Source organism: Suncus etruscus, chromosome 1, assembly GCF_024139225.1.
Source record: "Suncus etruscus isolate mSunEtr1 chromosome 1, mSunEtr1.pri.cur, whole genome shotgun sequence".
Classification (NCBI taxonomy): Eukaryota; Metazoa; Chordata; class Mammalia; order Eulipotyphla; family Soricidae; genus Suncus; species Suncus etruscus.
Window position 1 is genome coordinate 844,275 of NC_064848.1, and position 23,010 is coordinate 867,284.

At 46.5% G+C, this 23,010-nt stretch overlaps 1 protein-coding gene across 1 annotated transcript; it reads right to left on the bottom strand.

Annotated features, from left to right (window-relative positions):
- Window positions 1–1,544: 1,544 nt before the first annotated feature.
- On the bottom strand, window positions 1,545–21,232 carry LYSMD2 (LysM domain containing 2). The gene is made up of 3 exons (XM_049777512.1): window positions 21,047–21,232; window positions 9,074–9,405; window positions 1,545–2,115 (listed from the first exon to the last, which is right to left on the bottom strand). The coding sequence occupies exons 1-3, from the start codon at window positions 21,230–21,232 to the stop codon at window positions 2,073–2,075; spliced, it is 561 nt and encodes a 186-aa protein (XP_049633469.1). The 3' UTR covers window positions 1,545–2,072.
- Window positions 21,233–23,010: the final 1,778 nt, after the last annotated feature.

A 23,010-nucleotide genomic window follows, 5' to 3' on the forward strand; every position in this document is an offset into this window, starting at 1 on the left:
GCACATAACCCACAGAGTTCAATCCCTTAGTACCACTAGAAGAACCAGGAATAACCTCTGAGCATTGCCAGTGTGGCCCAAACACACAAAAACAGAAAGAAAAGGAAAAAAAAAAGAAATAATAGTCTGAGCTATTATGATTAGGAGGATGGAAATGCAAGGATGTGTATATGCTTTTTCTTTTGGGCTTACACCTGGTGGCACCTGTTCCTGTGCTCAGAAACCATTCCTTACAGACTTGGGGGACCAAATGGGATGCTGGAGATGGAACCTGGGTTGGCTGCCTGCAAGTCAAACAAACGCCCTATGCTATTGTTCAGGCCACTGTACATTCTGGACTACTATTTCATGCCACAAGGATCATTCCTAAGGGTAGAATCTGTCCTGTGGTGCTGCAAACTCTATAATATGGGATTTCGTTTCTCTACTTAATGAAAAGTGGAGAAGTAAGATGGAATGAGAAAAGGGGGAAGAAAAGAATGGGGGAAAAAAGGGAAACAAAAGTAAGTTTTGTCCCATAGAAAGCAAATACTTGGGCAGGAGTAGTAGCAAGTGGTAGGGCATGTGGCTGATCTGGGATGAATGCCAGTTCGATCCCCAGCATCCCATATGGTCCCCCAAGCCAGGAGCATTTCCTGATTGCAGAGCCAAGAGTAACCCTGTGCCATGGGGTGTGCCCCAAAAGAACAAAAATGAAAAAAGTAAAAAAATTAAGAAAGCAAATCCTCTTGAGGATATGAGTGGGTAAGATAAACATAAAAACTTATTTTTGGTGTTTGAAAGTCACATCAAGCAGTGTTCATGGCTTACTCCTGGGAGTGGGCGGAAGCTCAGGGTGTCAGGGATCAAACCTGGTCAGTGTAAGGCAAGCACTCTACCTGCAGTACTGTCACTGCAGCTCCATTTTTTTGGGGGGTGGGGTGGGCTACACCTGGCGATGCTCAGGTGTTATTCCTAGCTCTGCTCTCAGGAATCATGCCTGGTGGGCTCAGGGAACCATATGGGATGCCACTCATTGAACCCAGTAAGCCACATGCAAGGCAAGTGCCCTGCACATTGTATTATTGCTCCAGCCCCAAGTTTTTATTTTTATGAAAGCTTAAATATGTATTTAACTTCATACCTACACAGAAATTAAGACCAAAAATAAACTTAAATAATTTAAGTACAAATAAGATATTATACCATGTTTACTACTGTAACCTATAAATATAAGACAATTCAAATTATATGAATAAAAACCAAATTCTCAATTCAAATAAGCAGTGATTATAAAACAGTATAGTGATTTACCAATGAAATCTAAACTAGAATTCACCAATGTGTCAGATCATGATATCATTGTATTGCTTCCTTTGATTATATTCATGTTTTCATTATATCTGAGCCACATCAGATCAGAAATTATGAAAATGATAGTCTTTATGGTTACTGTAACTGATTTGCTTTTAGATTACTGTAACTTCTTAAAACTGCAATTATGATACAAATCAATAAACTATTTCAAAAGTAATTAAAAAACAGTCCCATTTGTTGAAAAATACTGAAGCTCTGATATGAAAACATAGTTTATTTTCTCATTCAGACTTCTGTGGTTTATTTTTATAAAATAGCAGACAAAAAGTGATTCTTCATATTCATACAGAGTATGTAATACATATCGAAATATATATTATATAGCACTTAAGATATAAACACAGAATCAAGCCTATAGCACTTCAACAGCAACCAGGTCCTTACAGAATTAGAATTTCTCAAGAGATCAACACTGCTTTCAGTTTCAATATGTAAACACTCTTTGATGTTTATGTCAGCTAGTATTTACAAAAGCTTGTCTAAACACTACCACCACCTCGCAAAGTGGTGAGCTTTATGATACAATTTGCCACCATGCCATAAGAAAGACTAAAATGACAGAAAACCAGGGTAAGCTAAGCACACCATCAGAGCAACTGCTGTAGGTCAAACGTAATTGTCATTTGAAAATGTGCAGGATGAGAATCCAAAAGGGATGCTTCTGAATCTTCAACTGTCCTTTGCAAGCATCTTTTAATCCATGTTCATTCGTGCCCCTAATTGTGATAAAGGGAAGCTGCATAGGGACTTTCTTCTTCCCTGAAAAACAGAAAGAGAGCTTAGGTCACTGTTCCAAACTTGATTCAGTAAATGAACACAGGTCCCAGAAGAACTGAGCAATGGCTTAGAGCACCTGCCTGGTAACCTTGGAAGCAGGGTCATGTGTTCAATTCCCCAGCGCCCCACATGCACCAAGTATGGCCCCTGCAGTCTGCAGTCTGTGATTGTAGGCACTACCAAAATATATAAAATGAAATAAAATAGGGCCAGAGGGATAGCACAGCGGTGGGGCGTTTGCCTTGCAAGCAGCGGACCCAGGACCAAAGGTGGTTCCAATCCTGGCATCCCATGTGGTTCCCCGTGCCTACCAGGAGCGATTTCTTTCTTTCTTTTTTTTTTTTTTGGGGGGGGTTGGGGGTCACACCCGGCAGTGCTCAGGGGTGGGGATCTCACCTGGATCTACGCTCAGAAATTGCTTCCTGGCAGGCTCAGGGGACCATATGGGGATGCCGGGGATTTGATACCATCGACCTTCTGCATGGCATGCAAATGCCTACCTCCAATGCTATTCTCTGGGACCCCAGAGCGGACTTTCTGAGCACAGAGCCAGGGAGTACCCCTGGCAACTGCCTAGATGTGGCCAAGAAAGAAAGAAAGAAGAAAGAAGAAAAGAAAGAAGAGGAAGGTAAGGAAGGAAGGAAGGAGGAAGGAAGGAAGGAAGGAAGGAGGAAGGAAGGAAGGAAGGAAGGAAGGAAGGAAGGAAGGAAGGAAGGAAGGAAGGAAGGAAGGAGAAGAAAGGAAGGAAGGAGAAGAAAGGAAGGAAGGGGAAGAAAGAAAGAAAGAAAGAAGAAGAGAAAGAAAGAAGAAGAAAGAAAGAAAGAAAGAAAGAAAGAAAGAAAGAAAGAAAGAAAGAAAGAAAGAAAGAAAGAAGAAAGAAAGAAAGAAAGAAAAAAGAAAGAAAGAAAGAAAGAAAGAAAGAAAGAAAGAAAGAAAAGAACGAAAATAAATCAAAATCTAAGAAATAAAATGAACACTTTGCTTATGATACAACTTAAAATCCTTTGGCAGACAGCCCAAGTGGCCAGAAGTGGGTGCCAGGTGGACTCAAAAGGGGTCCTCAGGCTTCCCCCCTCCCTACTCTCGGTTGGGGAGGGGCATGGGAAATTGGGCGAGCAGATATCTGGCTTCTGGTTCCCTCTTTGATTCTGGAGGCCAGCTCTTGCCAGGTATGGGGTTTGGGGAGGCCACAGGCCATAGGCCTTCTCCCTAGCGTGGGGGGTGCTGGGAGGCTTGGCAGGCCCATCCCCCTCTTTCTCCCCTGGACTCCAGGCCATCCCTGGGTGCCAGCCCAGGTGGCCAGAAGTGGGTGCCAGGTGGACTCTATAGGGGTCCTCAGGCTTTCCCCACCCTCTCCCTACTCTTGGGTGGAGGAGTGTGGATAGATGTAGTACTGGGTTGTGTTGGGATAGTCATGGCAATTTTTTCTCATTGGTCTCCATTTTAAAAACCGTGGCTAGGGCCCGGAGAGATAGCACAGCAGCGTTTGCCTTGCAAGCAGCCGATCCAGGACCAAAGGTGGTTGGTTCAAATCCCGGTGTCTCATATGGTCCCCCGTGCCTGCCAGGAGCTATTTCTGAGCAGACAGCCAGGAGTAACCCCTGAGCACCGCCGGGTGTGGCCCCAAAACCAAAAATAAATAAATAAAAACTGTGGCTAGCGCCCCTGCACGTACAATATATATTGATAGTATTCTATGCATATATTTTACATATGCATAATATCCATCTTGTATTGTGCCCTTGACACTGCCCTACAAAGCTCATTTCTAGTTCTTTTTTTTTTTTTGGTTTTTGGGCCACACCTGGTGACGCTCAGAGGTCACTCCTGGCTTTGTGCTCAGAAGTCGCTCCTGGCTTGGGGGACCTAATGGGACACTGGGGGATCGAATCGTGGTCCGTCCAAGGCTAGCGCAGGCAAGGCAGGCACCTTACCTCTAGCGCCACCGCCCAGCCCCATAGTTCTTTACTGCCTCAGTCCCAACCATTATTTCCCCCCATTTACCCACTTTGCCTTCAATACCGTACAGGTCAATCACAGACCAAAGTGGTTCACTGAATTTAATACCCCACTCAACTATTTCAAAATTTCCCCTCTATATATTATTTGCTTTGTCTGGCCTTCTCTTTGTTATCTGTTTAATAAGGACATCTGTAGAAGTGTCCCTTCTTTTAAAGTTTATGTTAGAACCAAGTCAATTGGATTGCTGGACTTGTTCTAGTGTCCCCAGGGGCACCAATCATGCCATGTTGCATTGTTCTTCCTTTGCATAGGCACATTAAAATGGGAAATTATATATAAACAGGGTCTTATCTAATAGAGATGTGAACACACAAATCTTGTAATGCAGTGGGACCTTACACCCTGGACATTGTCATAAAGACCTGGCTCAGGCCTCAGAAGAACGGGCATTATCCACTTACCCCTGAACCAGGGATGCCATCTACAAAACAACCATGGTTGCATACTACATCACCTGAAAGCAATCCTCTACCAGGGAAGACCCTACCACTGCTCTGGCATAGACCTATTCAACAGAGACTTCCCTTTAACACCAACTTAACAACAACGACCTGCTTTCAGGACCGACCGAGCTCTCTTCATCACCCTCTAATTTGAGTGAAACTAAAGGACGCTCCACATCATCCTGACTTTGATGTAAGATATGGACATATTCCCAGGATCCTAAGCTACAGAAACCTGACACCAACAACAGTGACTGTAAAAAATAAAAGTGTATTGGCACTACAGTCAATGACTTGGGTTGGACAACCTAGTATGCCTGGAGCATAGAGTTGGTCTTATGCCAGAAAACTTCAGGGGTAAGGTCTCCTTATTTAGGATAAGGCTTTTCCTTTCCATGTCCCCTATATTTTGCTGGGCCTATGCAAACAATTGCCACTCTAACACCGTCTTTGCTGTGCTCCTTTGACTCATCCTTGATGAAATAATGTATTATAATCAACTGGGTCAACAATACCATAGCTTAATGTTAAAGGAGTTACATAAATTTTGTGGCTTTAGGGCCGGTGAGGTGGCGCTAGAGGTAAGGTGTCTGCCTTGCAAGCGCTAGCCAAGGAAAGGACCGTGGTTCGAGCCCCTGGTGTCCCATATGGTCCCCCCAAGCCAGGGGCAATTTCTGAGCGTGTAGCCAGGAATAACCCCTGAGCATCAAACGGGTGTGGCCTGAAAAACCAAAAAAAAAAAAAAAACGAACAACAAAAAAATACCAAAAAAATTTTGTGGCTTTAGATTGCTTTGTGTACTGCTAAGAAATGTTATAATGTACTACAATCTGGGGACTTGAGGGACAAAGTAATTGTACATGTGTTTTGTTTTATTTTTCTTAATTTTTTTTGGCTGAAAATTCAAAATTAAGGGGTCGGCAAGGGGATTTCTTTTGATAATTCTGTTTATGGGTGATTACCTTCCCACTGTAACTTCACCTTGTACTTTCTTTGCATCTTTGTCTTCAAATAAAATTTAAAAAAAAAAGAAAAAAAATCCTTTGGCAGAAAGACCCAAGTCATCAACTTAGCAAAGCTTATCATGTGTGATAGGAGGGATCAGAGGTAGGCCTAGAGTGCCAGGCTTATGCTTAAATCCTGAGTTATATGGCCTGAGTGCTTGCTAAGTATTTATATTGATTTATTTATACTTAAAGAATAAATTATAGGGGCCAGAGCACAGCAGGTAGGGAGTTTACCTTCCATGAGCCTGACCCAGAACTGACGGTGGTTCGATTCCTGGCATCCCAGAATTTCTGAACACAGAACCAGGAGTAACCTGAGGGCTACTGGGTGTGGTCCAATAACCAAAAAAAAGACCAACTTATAAATTAATTATACTTTTATGTCATATATAATCCTCATAAATCTTTGGAGTATCTTCAACAAAGGGCATACGTAGAAGATGAATAAAATACACACTGGAAAATAAGGAATAGGGCCAGAGCTATAATAGAGCACTTTTGTGCAGCACGACCAGGCTCCATCCCTCCCACCACCTATGGTCTCTCAAAGCCTGCTCTGACAGAAGTGTTCCTGAAGCACCACTGGGTGTGGCGCAAAAACAAAGCAACATTGAAAAACAACAAGGAATACAGCAAAGATACAAATATTTTAACCATATAAAAGACACTTTTTCTTGGTTTTTTGGGCCACACCTGGCTGTGCTCAGGGGTCACCCCGGGCTCTGCACTAAGAAGTCGTTCCTGGCAGGCTCAGGGGACCACATGGCATGCCAAGAATCAAACCCGGGTCCATCCCTGGTCGTCTCCATGCAAAGCATGTCATTCCAACCCGACCATAGAAATATTAAAGCAGTTGAACTGAGTTCAAATGCTTTATTTTCAGTTTTATTTGTAAGGTAACTAGGGCCAGAAATAAAACATAATAAATCATACTTAAAATTCATGAAGTAGGGGACAGCAGGTAGGGCATTTGTCTTGCAGGTGGTCAATTTAGGTTCAATCCCCAGCATCCCAAATGCCCACTCCCCAGCCTGCCAGGGGTAATTTCAGAGCACAGAACCAGGGGTAACCCCTGAATGCAGCCAGGTGTGACTCAAAAACAACAACAACAAATCATAAAGAAGAAAATCAATTCTGTAGTAAAGGGGCTGGAGACATAGTAGAGAGATTAAGGTGCTTGCGTTCAATGTGACTGACCCTGGTTCGATCCCCGTGAGGTTTTCTCCTAGACTGGTTGATGCTGGATGCCCCAAGAGCTCCCAGAACAGGAAAGAGATTCCCATTCCCTATCCCCTAGGGCGGGGAAGCGATCCTGGTAATATTTATCCGAGGCAAATAATTCACACAGACAGGAGAGTAGAAAGGCGAGATGGTCGGACGCAGAATCCTTTGTCAGCCTGCTAGCAGCTCCAAAAGGCAAGAGCCCACCAGCCAACTGCCCCCAAAAACCCCAACCTCCTAGTTCAACACCTATTTATTAGGATCTGAACACCTGGAAGGTCGTAGGTGGGAAAGCAGGTAGGGAAACGGATGCTGAAGAAAAATATTAAAAAGGCCTCCTCCATATACTTAACACCCGAACAATGGAAACAACTTCCATAAACTCTGCTAGGGCAGTGGTCGGCAACCTTTTTTTATTACAACTGAGCCAAATCTCGCCAAAACCATGGTTGAAATTTATTTTGAGAGCCACACAGGGCGCGCACTGACAGAGGCTAGGAGCAGAGTCCTGACTCCTGGAGTGGCGCCCGGCACACAGAAGAGCCAAATTAAAAGTGGAAAGAGCCACATGTCGCTCGAGAGCCGCAGGTTGCCGACCACTGTGCTAGGGAAACAAAAGGGAAAAGAGATACCTGACAGATTTCATAAGAATTAGCATTTTGCAGTCTTCTCTAAAGTAGTGGTTCATTTAATGAACCAGATATTCCTAGATATTTAGATTCCAGATATTCCAAATATTTCTAGGTGAGATAAATATTTCTACCTGGGGCTGGAGAGATAGCATGGAGGTAAGGCATTTGTCTTGCATGCTGAAGGTCAGTGGTTCGAATCCCAGCATCCCATATGGTCCCCTGAGACTGCAAGGAGCGATTTCTGATTGTATAGCCAGGAGTAACCCGAGCGCTGCCTGGGTGTGACCCAAAAAACAAAAAAAACTATTTCTACCTGGTTGCTTTACAGAACTTCTGGCCAATTATGTTATTATATATTATAAATATATAAATATATATAAATATATAAAATATATAAAAATATTATATATTATAAATAACAGATAAGATCATTGTAACAGGTAATATCTTATGTAGAACACAATTTGGGATAGACTCGACATTTTTGTTGTTTTTTAGGGGGTCACACCTGGCAGCGCACAGGGGTTACTCCTGGCTCTATGTTCAGAAATCACTCCCGGCAGGCTTGGGGGACCATATGGGATGCCAGGATTCGAACCACCGTCCTTCTGCAAGTCAGGCAAATGCCCTACCTCCATGCTATTTCTCTAGCCCTAGACTGTACATATTTAAAAATGCCTTCCTAGACTAAATTACCTTTTTATTGAGGGATGGGCGCTTTGGAGTCACACCTGGCAGTGCTCATGGGTTACTCCTGGCTCTGCACTCAGAAATTACTCCTAGTGGGCTCAGGGGAACCTAACCGTATGAGATGCCGGGGACTGAATCCATGCTGGCAGTGTGCAAGGCAAATGCCCTACCTGCTGTACTATATTCCAGCCTTTTATTTCATTTGTTTGGGCTCCGGGATAATTCTTGGATCTGTGCTCAGGAATAACTCTTAGTGGTGCTCAGGGGACCATATGTAGTGCTTAGGATCAAATCTGAGTTTGTTGCATGCAAGGCAGTTCCATCACCTTTATACAGTCTCTCAGCCCCTACAAGAGAATGTTTAAAGCCAAAGGCAACTTGACCAAGTAATAACTTAGAAATCATTTGATTCTCAGCATCCCATATGGTCAAGAGCTTGCCAGGAGCAATTTCTGAGCACAGAGCCAGGAGTAACCCGAGTGATACCAGATGTGACCCAAAAAGACCAAAAATATTTTTTTATTCTGGCCCAGAACAATAGTATAGTAGGGCTCTTTTTTTGCGTAGTCAACCCAAGTTCAATCCCTGGCACCAATAGGGTACCTCCTCCCCCCAGAACTGCCAGGATCGGTCCCTGAGCAAAGAGCCAGGAATAAGCCCTGAGCCCCACCAGGTATGGCCCATTCAGGGACTGAGGTGTGATTCAAATGTCACGTACATGCTTTGCTGAGAGCAGCCCTGGGCTTGATCTCCAGGACCACAGAGCCCCCTGAGAAACTAGACTTCACAAGTCTCACCAGATGTGGTCCTGGTGACCTCTAAACTCCACCAGGAGTTTAGATATAAGAACAGCGCTGGTGTCACTTTTAGTCTCACGTTTCTTAGCGTATATCTCAGATCTCACATTTATCTTTCTTGTTTTTACCTGCTCTCTTCTTTCAGTTTCTTGGCTGCCTGTGTTGATAACTTAATTTGTAGGTCTAATCTCTGCAGGAAATCTTGAGCTGACACTTCCTCCGGCTGCTCAGGCTGGACAGTGGATTCGGGGGGACTGGGAGGAGAGAGGTCCTCATCCTGGGCCACCACAGGGACATTTTCATGAGAGAAACTAGCAACAGTTTCATTTTCTGGAGAATCCATTGAGTTGAGTCCATTAAAATGCAAAGGCTTCTCTGATATAACTGGTATGTTCAGAGTTTTCTTCAGAAATATACAGTCATTAGTAAACAGTTTATTTGCCCTTTTAATCTGTTCCATCTAAAATACCAAAAATAAAAACAAAACACAGAGTTACATATAAATAAATCTAGGACTAGGGCTCATTATGCAACTAAAAATACTCATAAGTGAAACATCTGTATCTGAGTTTAGTCTTATCGCCTAACATGCCCCAGATATACTAGGAAACTGTTTCCCAGGGCCTAGAGCGGTGGCACAGCGGTAGAGCATTTATTTGCCTCGCGTGAGGCTGACCGAGGACGGACCGCAGTTCCATTCCCCAGCGTCCCATATGGTCACGCGAGTCAGGATCTGGATGGGAAAGATCTTTGAGACGAGCTACTGCTCCCTTCATGTAGCACAACAATAAGGCTACTGTGAAGCAGAGCAACTGGACCTCGGCATCTCACAAAGCCCAAAGCTGGAAGCACCTTCCAAATCTGTGGACCGACAAACTCCCAGGTTTTATCTCACTTAGAAAAACTGAGTAGGTTTTCTTCATTGGTCAGTAAAAATGCCCTCAGCACCAGAATGCTCATAGTACACCTTCTGGTAGTTCCTGCTTTCGGCAAATAATGATGGAGTAAAGAATAAACACCGGGAACTGGCTGTTGAGACAGGTTTGGAAATATCAAGTCACCAGAGCTGCTTCAGGACAGTAAGTGCTATTCTATAGTTCTTCTGAACCTAACAAAAATCTTCTATTCTCTGGGCTGAAGAGATGGCGCAGTAGTAAGGTGTTTTGCCTTGCAAGCAGCTGACCTAAGACAGACTGCGGTTTGATCCCCCCAGCATCCCATATGGTCCCCCAAGCCAGGAGCGATTTCTGGGCACATAGCCAGGAGTAACCCCTGAGCATCAACGGGTGTGACCCAAAAACTAAAAAAAAAAAAAAAAAACAAAACAAAACTTTGATTCTCTAAGAGCTTAGGAAAGAAGGAAACGTTGACAGTGCTGGGGGAGGGGATCCTCCAGGGCTACATCCATTAATGCTGGAGGGCTAGATGGTACTGGAGATCAAACCTAAGTAGAGAACATGTGTCCTAACTCTTTCATTATCTCCCCTAGCACTAAAGTTGTTTTGTTTTTGTTTATTGGTGGGCAGGGGAGTTTTGGGCCACACCCGGCAGCACTCAGGGGTTACTCCTGGCTCTGTGCTCAGAAATCACTCCTGGCAGGCTCAAGGGACCATATGGGACGCCGAGAAGATCAAACCAGGGGGTTGGTCCCTGGTTGCCTGAGTGCAAGGTAAACGGGCTACTGCTGTGCTATCGCTCCAGCACCCACTAAGATTTCTTTATTGTTTGAGAATTTGTTTTAAGGTAATGACTTACCTTATTTTCTTTCTCTACTTTTGTGTTTTGTTTGTTTGTTTTTGGGCAATGCTCAGGTGTTATTCCTAGCTCTGCACTCAGATCACTCCTGGCAGAGCTCAGGGGAGCATATAGGATACTAAGGATTGAACCTGATTTAGCTGCATGCATGGCAAGCACCTTATCCACTGTACTATTTCTCAAGTCTCTAATTTGTTGCTCTCAATAAGCAGTGGCTGGAAGCAATTGTACAAGTTTCTTTTTTAAAAAAAATAATATATTTAAAGCACCATGATTACAAATATGTTTGTAGTTGGGTTTCAGTTATAAAAAATACCCTCCCCCTTCACGAGGACAACTTTCCCACCACCAATGCCCCCCCCTTCCTCCTCTCTAACCCCCCTGCCTGTATTCGAGACAGGAGTTCTATTTCTCTCACTCACTACCATTGTCACGATAGTTCCGTTAGAGAAATAACTACAGTTGTACAAGTTTCTAACTATTACCATTGTACAGGTAAGGAAAGAAATCAAGATGAACAAAACTAAGTGCCGGTGGGGTGCTCAGTAGTTTTGTAGCCAGAAGGAGCAGCTACGATGGCCCCAGAGCAAGAGGGAAAAAGGCTTTGGCTAAAGGACAGGAGGAAGGAGCAAGTTCCAGGCCTAGGGACTGTGGGTTTATTTCAATATGACAAGAAACCCAAAGGGGAAAGAGGGAGGGAATGGCAAGCTCTGATTAGTCACTCTGGCAGCTTTGTGGGAAACAAAGTATTGGCAAGGAAAACCATTAGTGGAAACAAGAAAACCAATTGTGAAGGAAACAGCAGTATCTAGTGACCAGAGACACTAAATAATCCCAAACAGTGAGATGAAGTCTTACTGGGCTAAAATAGTTACGGACATTTTTTTTTTCTTTTGGGCCAAGTCCAGCAATGCTCAGGGGTTACTCCTGGCTCTGCACTCAAGAATCACTCCTGGGGGCCGGAGAGATAGCATGGAGGTAAGGCATTTGCCTTGCATGCAGAAGGACAGTGGTTTGAATCCTGGCATCCCATATGGTCCTCTGAGCCTGCCAGGAGCGACTGCTGAGCATAGAGCCAGGAGTAACCCGAGTGCTGCGGGGTGTGACCCAAAAACCAAACCAAAACAAAACCAAAACCTAAGAATCACTCCTAATAGGCTCAGAGAATGCTGGGGACAGGACCCAGGAGGGCCTCGTGCAAGGCAAATGCCCCACCTGGTGTTATGTTATCACTCTGGCATGATTTACATGTTATATCTGAAAAAGGTCTCCTGTTCCGGAAAACGTACCTCAAAGGAAACTAAGAAAAAGCCATGATGCACTCTGAGGAAGAGCTGGGAAATTCCACAGCTTTGTTCCACCTGCCCTCTGTTCTCACCTACCTCATGCTGAAAGGAGAAAGGGGCTCTTCAACAATGAGGCAGCTGCACCTACTAGTTCTTGTGGTGGAGGTGAACCCTCAAATGCTTTCACTTCTGCAAGCTCCTTAGTCAGCTCTGTGCCACATTAGCCCAGGCACACTGAGAACCAAGTTACAGAGCCAGTGAAGGCTAGCAGAATGGGACCAGAGCTAAGGAGGATGGGTGGAGCGTAGGGCCCTTGCAGGAAGGAAGGCTGGGGTTTGATCCCCAGAGCCCTCCTACCCCACAAAGGAGCTAAGAGACTGGTTAAAACTGAATAAAAGATAGAGTCATCAACAGCTTCAAAACCACACTGAAGGGGATGGACGAAACAGTACAGTGGGTAGGGTGCTTGCTTTGCATGAGGCTCTGTTCAGGGTTTGATTTGTTATCCAGAGGGTCCTCCAAGCACCACCAGGGTGTAACTCTGGAGTGCAGAGTCAGAAGTAACCATTGAGAACTTCCAGGTGTGGCCCCAAATGCTCCCTTAGCAGTCCCCCCCAAAAAACCCTACACAGTGAAATGTCTCCTCTGTGAATTCAATCTGAGAGAACCAAAAAACTTGCCCCCAAAATGGGCATCCAACAGCAGCCCCACGCAAAGGCCAAGACATCTCCCCAAAGGCAGGACTCTCATCAGGACTCTGCCTCTGTAAAGAAAACTTTCCCAAGGCCTTTCTCCACTCTCCCTCACTTCAAAAAACAAACACGAAACAAAAAAAGACCTAGATTCACTTGTCAGGTGACTAACATGGACGTGGTTTATACTAACACTGGAATGGTACAGAGTCCTGATGGGAGTTTTTGCATTGCAAACGTTAAAGGTGGGCCTCAGATCTTTTCTAGTAAGAGTAATTACTTTCCTCCCCCCTTCCACTCCATGGGCTCCTTCTGATGCTGCCTTGGGGTACTCACAACTCTCCATTACCAAGTGAAGAGGATTTCTCTGTCTCCATCTGACTCAAAAGAATGAGACCTTTTAGTCTGGAGCAAGAGCACAACGAGTAGGGTGTCTGCCTTGCACACAGCCAATCTGGGTTCGATCCCAGGTATCCCATATGATCCCTGGAGCCTACCAGAGTAAGAATAACCCCTGAGCACTGCAGAGGGTGGCCCAATAAATACCAAAACCAAACAAATAAAGAATGTGAAACCTTTGGGGGGACTGAGATAAATACAGCAGATAGGGTGCTTACCTTGCATGTGGCTGACCCCAGGTCTTGATTTCTGGCATCCCATCTGGTTCCCTAGAGCCACCAAGTGTGATTTCTGAGTGCAGAGCCAGCAACGCTGAGTATCACTGGTGTGCGCACCCCCCCCCAAAAAAAAAAAAACAAAAAAACAAAAAAAGACAGACTAAAGTGTTTCCAAAATATTTTTTAATATTAAAACTTTTGGGGGCCAGTGCTAGCCTAGGACAAATCTTGGTTCGATCCCCCCAGCATCCCATATGGTCTCCCAAGCCAGGAGCAATTCTGAGCGCATAGCCAGGAGTAACCTCTGAGCCAATCACTGGGTGTAGGCCAAAAAAATAAACAAAAAATATTAAAACTTTTTATTTTACTTAAACTACTCCTAAAAAGCGAAAATGAGGGGCCGGAGAGGATAGCATGGAAGGGGTAAGGGCGTTTGCCTTTCATGCAGAAGGACGGTGGTTCAAATGTGGCATCCCATATAGGTCCTCTGAGCCTGCTGGGGGGCTGATTTCTGAGCATGGAGCCAGGAGGAACCCAGTCAGAGCGCTGCCGGGTGTGCACCCAAAAACCAAAAATAAATAAATAAATAAAAATAAATGATAAAGGGGGATGGAGCAATAGTACTGTGGGTATGTTTTTGGCCATGCATGAGACTAACCTGGGTTTGATCTCGGGCATCCCATATATATATGGTCCCACCCAAGCACTCAAGCACTGCCAGGAAATAATTTCTGAGTACAGAGCCAAGAGTAAACCCTGAGCACACAACCCCTGGCTGTGGTCCCCCAAAAATTAGACTAATGCATTTCAAAAAATTTTTTTGTTTGTTTTTGGGTCACACCCGGCAGCACTCAGCTGTTATTCCTGGCTTTGCACTTGGAAATTGCTCCTGACAGGCTCAGGGAACCATATGGGATACCAGGGATCGAACCTGGGTCCAGCCAAGGTCGGCTGTATGCAAAGCAAATGCCACTGTGCTATCACGCTGGCCCCTCAAAAATATTTTTAAAACAGAACCTTGAAACAGTTTTTATTTGGCTTAAATTATTGTTAAAAAAGAAATGACAGGGGCCATAGAGACTAGCACAGCATACATTTGCCTTGCACGCAGTTGATCCGGGTTCTCTCCCTGGGTAGAAAACAAACAAACAAACAAAAAAGAAAATGACAGTACCCAAACTGTATTATATATGGTGCCTGGGAATTGAACCTGCTTCAGCTATGCACAATGCAAGTACCTTACCCACGTTACTATTTCTCTGGTTCATTTATGACCTTTAAAATTGTAATAATACTTCTACCTTTTCTTGGCTAGTCTAGCATGGTGACATCTTTTTTCGATTTTTGGTTCTTGGGCCACCCCGTGGTCCCAGCCTACCCGCTGTGCTAACACTACAGCCTCAAAGATCTCTTAGTCTTTTGAGGTCAGTTGGAGACAGAGAAATCCTCTTCACTTGGTAATGGAAGGTTGTGAGTAGCCCCAGATAGCTCAGGGATTACTCTGGCTTCTGTGGTCAGAAATTACTGCTGGAGGCTCGGATGATGTCAGGGACCCAACCCAGGTCAGCTGAGTGCAAGGCCAAACACCCTATCCACTGTAGCTATTGCTCCAGGCAAATCCCCCCTTTTTCTGGCTTGGGGGTCATATCTATTGGTGACTCAAGGCTTACTTCTACCTGACTCTGTGCTCAGGGATCACTCCTGGCAGGTCTCAGGGGCCCAGATTGTGGTGCAGGGATCAGACCAGAGTTGGTCCCGTGCAAGACAAGTATGCTACCCATTGTATTCCTCTCTCTGACATGGCAAGGTGGATCTCTTTGAGAGGAAGTACTAAGAATAGGATTGGGGCCTTGCAGCTCATTGCAAAGAAAACCCTGAGAACAAGGATGGACAAGAAGTGTGTGCAGACAGCGGGCTATGTGAACCACAGCGGCGCTGTGACCTGTGAGACAGGGCTGGGAGGTCAGGCAAGCGGCAAAGAAGGCCAAGAGAAAAAACCCTTTGAAGCAATTACAAGGGCCTAGTCTCCCCAGTTTTGGTTTCTACACTATTTGCTGCATGTTTTTATGTGTTTCAAATAGAAAGTTCAAATTGGCTGCCCTGGTGCAGGTCAGTTTCCTTCATAGGCCTAACTCGAGTGAAGAAGAAGCAAGCACAAAGGCTAAGAGCAGTGGCCTCATGTGGAACCTAGGCTGGAAAGGGCCTGCAAAGGGAAAACTACAGCTCCAGAAAGTGTCCGGAATAGATAGAATAGAGGCCGCATCTCAGTCCAAACAGTTGTCCTTTTCCAGACCCACATCCTCAAGCCCTCTGTAACTCTGGGGGAAATTCCCTCTCCTTTTAATTCAACATAAGCTTCTGGGAGGAGCTTGAGGTGGCAACACCCCAGGAACAAACTGCAGTAAATTTCTCCTGAAGAAAGCATGTGAGCTGTGAATTCACCTTGGCAATTTGAGCCAAGCAGCCAGCACCCCCTTCACGCAACTGCCACCCAGGGTGGGTTGTAGTCTTAGTAGCTGATCAACACCAGGCCTGATGGTTTCTAACATTCTAGCTGCCCCTCTGTAGATGATGGGCATAGAACATGGAAGGCTCAGCACATGCTCTGCTTCAGAGGTTATGCACAGATAACATCTATCTTTCTATATATGTGTCATAACAGCTACAGATATGATTATACCAGTGCTTTCTACTTTCATGAACTCACCATAAGTTAGAAGAGGAGAGCAAGCACTATCTTGAAATCCTAGTAGCTAGCATAGGGCTTCAAACCAGGAACAATAAAAATTAACCCCTCCAGAGGCCAGAGATAGCACAGCTGTAGGGCGTTTGCCTGGTACATAGCCAAATCAGGACGGACCCGGATTCATGTCCCGGCATCCCATATGGTCCCCAAGCCTCCCAGGAGCATGCAATCTCTGAGCTGGTGTGGCCCCAAAACAAACAAAAAGATCAACCCCTGCCCAAATCAGCGGTTGCCGGTTATAGTGAACTGAACGATGAATGACTCTGAAATGGATGGTGGAAAGGTAGTTAAGGCTGGATAAAGCACAGGCTTTGCAAGCAGAAGCCCCCACTTCCATCTGTGAGTACTGACAAGTATAGTTCTCCCTCAAAATAAAAGGGAGCAAGGACTGGAGAAATAGTCCAGTGGATAGGGGCACTTTTGATTTGCATGCAGCGACCCCAGGCTTAATCTCTGTCATCACATATGGTCCCCCAAGCCAACAGGAGTAATTCTGAGCTAGGTCTATCCCCCTGAGCATCACTGGGTATGTTCCCCCACCCCCCCCAAGGAAAGGGAGTCATAGATCTAATAAATTTGGGAACCCTCTGGCCTAGGCTAATTCTTCAATTGCAAGTACACTGCCCTTGGTATCTATTTTTCTTTTGTTTTGTTTTGTTGTTGGGTCACACCCAGCAGCGCTCAGGGGTCACTCCTGGCTCTGCACTCAGAAATCACTCCTGGCAGGGCTCAGGGGGACCATATTGGGATGCCAGGATTCGAATCACCATCCTTCTGCATGCGCAGGCAAACGCCTTACCTCCACGCTATCTCTCTGGCCCCCCTTGGTATCTAAATCTACATCAACCTCATCTCCTGCTTCTTTTTTATTTATTTTTATTTTGTTTTGGGGTGGGGGCCACATCCGGTGACTTCCTGGGGTTACTCCTGGCTATGCGCTCAGAAAGACCGCAGCCTGGCTTGGGAGACACCATATGGGGACAACTGGGGGATTGAAAACCGGTGGTCCGTCCTAGGTCAGCTGGGGTTGCAATGGCAGATGCCCAAATACCGCTTGTGCTTCCACGGCCCATTTATTATTTATTTTATTTTTGGTTTCGGGGCCACCGCCTTGCTCAATCTGTCTCAGGATAACTCCTGGCTCTGTGTTCAGAAATCAACTCTTCGCTGGCTCGTGGGACCATATGGAATGCCAGGGATCAAACTCAGGTTGGCCGTGTGCAAGGCAAATGCCCTACCCAGTGTGCTATGACTCCCAGCCCCTCTCCCTGCTTCTTTTATTTGTTTTTTTGGTCTTTTGGGCCATACATGGTGGCGCTCAGAATCAGTCTGGTTCTACTCTCAGTAATCTCTCCTGACAGGCTCCAGCAACCACATGGGATGTGGTCTGCGTAAGTTCCCAGGTTGGCTGCATGTAAGGCAAACACTCTACCCATTGTGCTATTACTTCATACTCCTCCCTTTTTATGTCTTATAAACAGCATAAATATAAGCAATAGATAACCTTGGCTGTCAATATTGTCAAGGTGATCACTAAACTTATACTTCTAAAAAAAAAAACATTTTTCTATCTAAACATCTCCTTTTGCATGATAAATCAAATTATTACCTGCAGGTGTCTGCTGATGGGCAAAACTGTCACTATCATTTTCACTAGTTCTACATAAGCAGCTGGAAATTCCCAAATAATTTTAGCCACCAGGGACAGTGGTATGACTCAGTGTTACAATGCATGCCTCGTATGTAGGAGGATCTGAATTTAGTTCCTGTCACTTTTAAAAGAAAACCACTACATGGGGCCAGAGCAGTGGCGCAAGCGGTATGCATTTGCCTGCACGTGCTAACCTAGGACAGACTGCAGTTTGAATCATCTTGGCATCCCATATGGTCCCCCAAAGCCAGGAGCAATTTCGGGTGTGGCCCCATGGCAATTATCTGCCTGGTGTGTGATTGGCATCTAGTAGTGGGCAAATGTTCAAGATGTTTCTAAATACCCCAAACACCAGGGCAAATCTCCACAACAAGAAATTTTTCTAATCCATAATTATCAATAGTGTACGCCTGAGAACTCCTCAGCCATTTGTGACCATATAGTTTCCAATTCATTATACTTCAGTCTAATATCTCAATGCAACTTTTTTTAAAACTAAATTTGGGGAACAAAGGGGCTAGAGAAATAGTACAGCAGGTGGGTGTTTGTTCTCAAGCAGCTTGATTCGGTTTCAATCCCAAGCTTCCATATGGTCCCCAGAGAATTACAGGAGTAATTCCCAAGTACAGAGCCAGGAGGGACCCCTGAGCATTACTGGGTATGACCCCAAACCCAAAACATTAACATTAAAAAAAAACTGGAACAGTATGACAGGGACAGAAGGACCCACTGTCCTTTCATACACGTGTGAAAAAATGTAGGCAACCTTGCACCAATGAGCCAGTGTGGCCATGAGGGCTTCTGGGAAGCCAAGTGAGACCTGGGAGGGCAGAATCTCACAGACAACTGCAAAGTCCAGGGAATAAGTGGTGGTACAGACAATTAGCTAAACTAGTGTGACTTCAAGAGCAAGTTTTCATAAAAGTAATAACCCCCCAACTTAACACTTTATTAAATAATGACTCAAAAGGTTGTAAGTAATGGTATCAACAGAGGTGGAAACAAGAATTAGAAGTCATTTGATCAAAGGTGGAGATGTGAAAGAGTAATCTTTAGCAACTTTAAGAAAAGCCAAGTGGCAGCAGATGCAACGGACCACAGTAGGGAGCAGGGAAATAGCACCGCAGTGAATCCCCAGAATTCTCTTGTCAGTCCTTGGTCTGGTAGGGATGATGCATACAGACACAGACAGAACAAATCCTCTTAAGCAAGATGCTAAGATCTTGAAAAATCTAGATCTAGATAAAATTTAGTGGGGCTCTGGGCCAGAGTGCTAGTACAGTGGGTAGGACGTTTTGCCTTGAATGTGGATGACTTAGTTTTTGATCCCTCGGCATCCCTTATGTGCCCTGAGCACCACCAGGCCGTAATTCCTAAGTGCAGAAATCAGCAGTAACCCCCTGAGCACTACTGGGTGTGGCAAAAAAAAAAAAAAAGACAGGGGAGGAAAAAATAAAGACAAAAAGTGGGGCTGGAACTGGGGAGACAGCAGAGAGATTAGAATTGTGGGACCTGTTTGATTCTGGGTAGCTTATAGGCCCCTGAGCATTGTCAGATGTGTCCCAGAAGGCCCATAAGCATTGCCAGGGTGGCCCTGGTGGTCCTTAGTTATATGGGCTCAAGCAGTACCAGTTAGAGCATTGGTCCTGACTGGTTAGTCAAGTATTTCAGGGCCCCAGGGCCCAGAGGATGAAGAGGAGGAGGAGGAGGAGGAGGAGGAGGAAGAGAAGAGGAAGATGAGGAGCAAGAGGAAGAGGAGGAAGAAGAGGAAGAGAAGAGAAGGAAGAGGAGGAGAAAGAGAAGGAAGAGGAAGAGGAAGAAAGGAGGAGGAAGAGAAAGAGGAGGAAGAAGAGGAGGAGGAGAAAAGGATGGAAATCAGAAATTCTGTCCAGAGATAAAAGCAGTTTTATCACTGCTCATTCAAGTTGGCCTAAATAAATAAGCATTTATCTTTCAGTTAAAAAGGAGATCAACTAACAACTATCTCCCAGGCTTCTTGGAACACTCAACCTGAATGATATTAGAATGGAATGCAACAAACCTAATAGCTGGTCCCAGGCAGACATTCAGCGGAAAGAACTACTGATTTCCCATGGCTGCTTTTCTGTGCAGTCAAGTGTAGGCAAGTGTCAAGTGTCGTACACAGTGCACGCTGGGAAGTCCACGAACCTCCCCAGAGCACCATGGTGTCAGTAGGCTCCTCACCGCTAGCTCCATGTTTGAAGGCCAGAAAGAGCTGCTCTGTGACCAGACCCATGTATTCCAGCTCGAATAGGCAAACTTGATCACCACACAGATTCTGTCTCGGAATGGAGGGCCCGAGCGACAAGGACCCAGCTAGTTCTTAGGGAAGAATAATGGAAACTGGTATAGAACTGCAGTGCAAGGAAGGGGGCACCCCCAGCTCCGAGTTAATCATGAGCCATTTTAACGAAGTGATAGGTTTCTTCCGGTGAATCAGGGGTCCTCCAACTTTTTAAACAGGGGCCAGTTCACTGTCCCTCAGACCATTGGAGGGTCTGACTGTAGTAAAAGCAAAACTTAGGAACGAATTCTTCTGCACACTGCACACTGCATATGTCTTATTTCGCAATGAAGAAACAAAACAGATGCAAATACAATATGTGGCCCGCGGGCCATAGTTTGAGGACCACTGCAAGGGGCCATAAGACCACAGCATCTTAGGGATCAGCTTTCACAGGGGTCTTCAACAGCATCTTAGGATTCAGCTCTCACAGGGGTCCTCCCACTTTTTAAACAGGGGGCCAGTTCCCTGTCCCTCCAACCACTGGAGGGAATGACTCTAGTAAACACAAAACTTAGGAACGAATTCTTATGCACACCGCATAGATCTTATTTTGCAATGAAGAAGCAAACCAGATGCAAATGCAGCATGTGGCCCGTGGGCCATCGTTTGAGGACCACTGTAAGGGGCCATAAGATCACAGCATCTTAGGAGTCAGCTCTCACAGGGCTCCTCCCACTTTTTCAACAGGGGGCCAGTTCACTGTCCCTCCGACCACTGGAGGGAATGACTCTAGTCAAAACAAAACTTGGGAACGAATTCTTATGCACACCGCATAGATGTTATTTTGCAAGGAAGAAGCAAAACAGATGCAAATGCAGTATGTCTGAGGACCATGCAATTCGCCCCAAGACACAGGCTTGTAGATGGGTAACAAGCCCCGCTCTGCGGTGCCCCGAGAGCCCGACTCTGTGTCCCTCTCCCCGGGCCCCGGCCCCGGTGCCATGCCCGTCGTGTCCGAGGCAGGGCGAGGGCCGGCGCCCCAGCGCTTCCGACCCCCTGGACGCTGGCTCCCCGGGGCCACCCGCCCAGGCTCCGCCCGCGCTCACCGAGACCCCGTACTTGAGCGCGATGCCCTGCAGGGTGTCGCCGGCGCGGACCCGGTGCTCCACGCGGCGCTGCGCCCAGCCGGCCGCCAGAGGGGCGCGCACGCTGGCCGTGCTGCCGTACGAGCGCGTCTTGGTGCGGGCCAGGCGCAGGGACAGCTCGGCCTCCTCGGCCGCGGCCTCGGCCATGGGTCCCGCGCAGCGCCGCCTCCCTCGCTCGCTCGCTCGCTCGCTCGCTCGCTCTGTCCGCGCCCGGCGCCTCCCGCTCGCTGCCGGCTCAGCGGGGCGGCATGGCCGAGGCCCGTCGCCTCACCTGCGGGAGAAGAAAGGGCCGCCTCAGCTGGGGCTCGGGAGAGGCAACGAGAGCCCACTCCCGCGGGGGGCTGGCCGAGGCCGGGCTGCCCTCGCCCCCGCAGGCCCAGCCTGCTCCCCTCCCAATCGCCGGCCCCGATGCTGACCTCAGAGGCCACGTCACAGAAACACAGCGAGACAAGACGCCGTTTTTAAACGCACAGCTGCTCCCTCTCCGCTCCGTGGCCCACAGGGCTTGTCCTTTCGACACACACCCGGAGGGGACCAACTTGCCCGGGCCTGCGTGGTGACCAGACTCGGCTCCCTCTGCCTAACCGAGCCAACGACGGCCTTGTGAGGCCTTAACTCCTCACGAGCTCCATCCAGTCCATGCTCCTGGCTCAGAACTTGGATCCTGCCGGCAGCATTCACTTTTATGTATTCATTGGCTTTGGGGGGCTCAGGACTTATCACTTATCACCTGCTCTGCAGGCAGGAATTGTTTCTGGCAGAGCATGGAACCCGGTCTGCCATGCACAAGGTAGGTAGGAGTCCTGCCGGCTCTCCTATCTCTCCAGTCCCTCAACTGCCTCTCATAAGCTGATAGTGTAAATCCTCAGCAAGTCCTCCTAAGATCCACGCCTGACACCCCCTCAGGCAGACTGGCTGGACCTAGAATCTAGAGCAGGGGGACTCTGTTGTACTTTGGACAGCTCTCCAGGAGCAGGTACTGGCTAGGTCAGGAGACGGGAAGCTTGATTGTTCATTGGCTGAAGCTTTGAGATGGAGTGCGTGGTGCTGGACAGAGGCAGAGGAATTCAGAAGACAGGACAAAGTGTGGGTGAGAGGCAGGTGGTCCCTGCAAAGCCATCCCACTCAAAACTTCTGCAGTGACTTCCTGCATGAGCAAAACTCACAATGGTACTCTCATTTCATTTATTTCGTTGTGTTTGTTTTTGGCTACACCCAGTGGTGCTCGGGAGGCAAACACCGATCCAGGACCAAAGGTGGTTGGTTCGAATCCCGGTGTCCCATATGGTCCCCCAGCCTGCCAGGAACGATTTCTGAGTAGACACACCCTGAGCACCGCCGGGTGTGGCCCAAAAACCAAAAAAAAAAAAAAAAAAAAAAAAAAGATGCTTGTCTAGCATGAAGCTGTGACCATGGCACTGGTTCAAATGACAATGACAATCCCCTTAGTACAAAATCAGGTATGTACACGGGTCAACACTGGTGGTAACCACAAATCAAAATAAATATATGAACACTATATTGCAGCATATTATGTGTTAAATTATAAAAATGAAAAGTAAAATCTGGGACCGGTGAAGTGGCACTAGAGGTAAGGTGTCTGCCTTGCCAGCGCTAGCCAAGGAAGGACCGCGGTTCGATCCCCCAGCGTCTCATACGGTCCCCCCAAGCCAGGGGCAATTTCTGAGGGCTTAGCCAGGAGCATCAAACAGGTGTGGCCCAAAACAAAACAAAAAAAGTAAAATTTATGTGCTGGACACCTAGATAATCCTGTACAAGCTATAAGCCCCTGCCAAGCAGCAACTTAAATTTGCCTTTCATTGGGGGCCACAGTGATAACAGAGCAGTGCCTTGCATGCTGCCGACCAGGAACAGACACTGGTTCCATCCCCAGCATCCCATATGGTCCCCTAGGAGCAATTTCT

What these genes read in the sequence shown, in the direction of transcription:
- LYSMD2 (XM_049777512.1), bottom strand. Translation starts at nt 21,232, where the DNA reads ATGGCCGAGGCCGCGGCCGAGGAGGCCGAGCTGTCCCTGCGCCTGGCC. An exon ending in CGCTCAAGTACGGGGTCTCG is followed by an intron (nt 9,406 to 21,046) that starts GTGAGCGCGGGC and finishes TTGGTATTTTAG; the next exon opens with ATGGAACAGATTAAAAGGGC. An exon ending in AAACTGAAAGAAGAGAGCAG is followed by an intron (nt 2,116 to 9,073) that starts GTAAAAACAAGA and finishes TCTGTTTTTCAG; the next exon opens with GGAAGAAGAAAGTCCCTATG.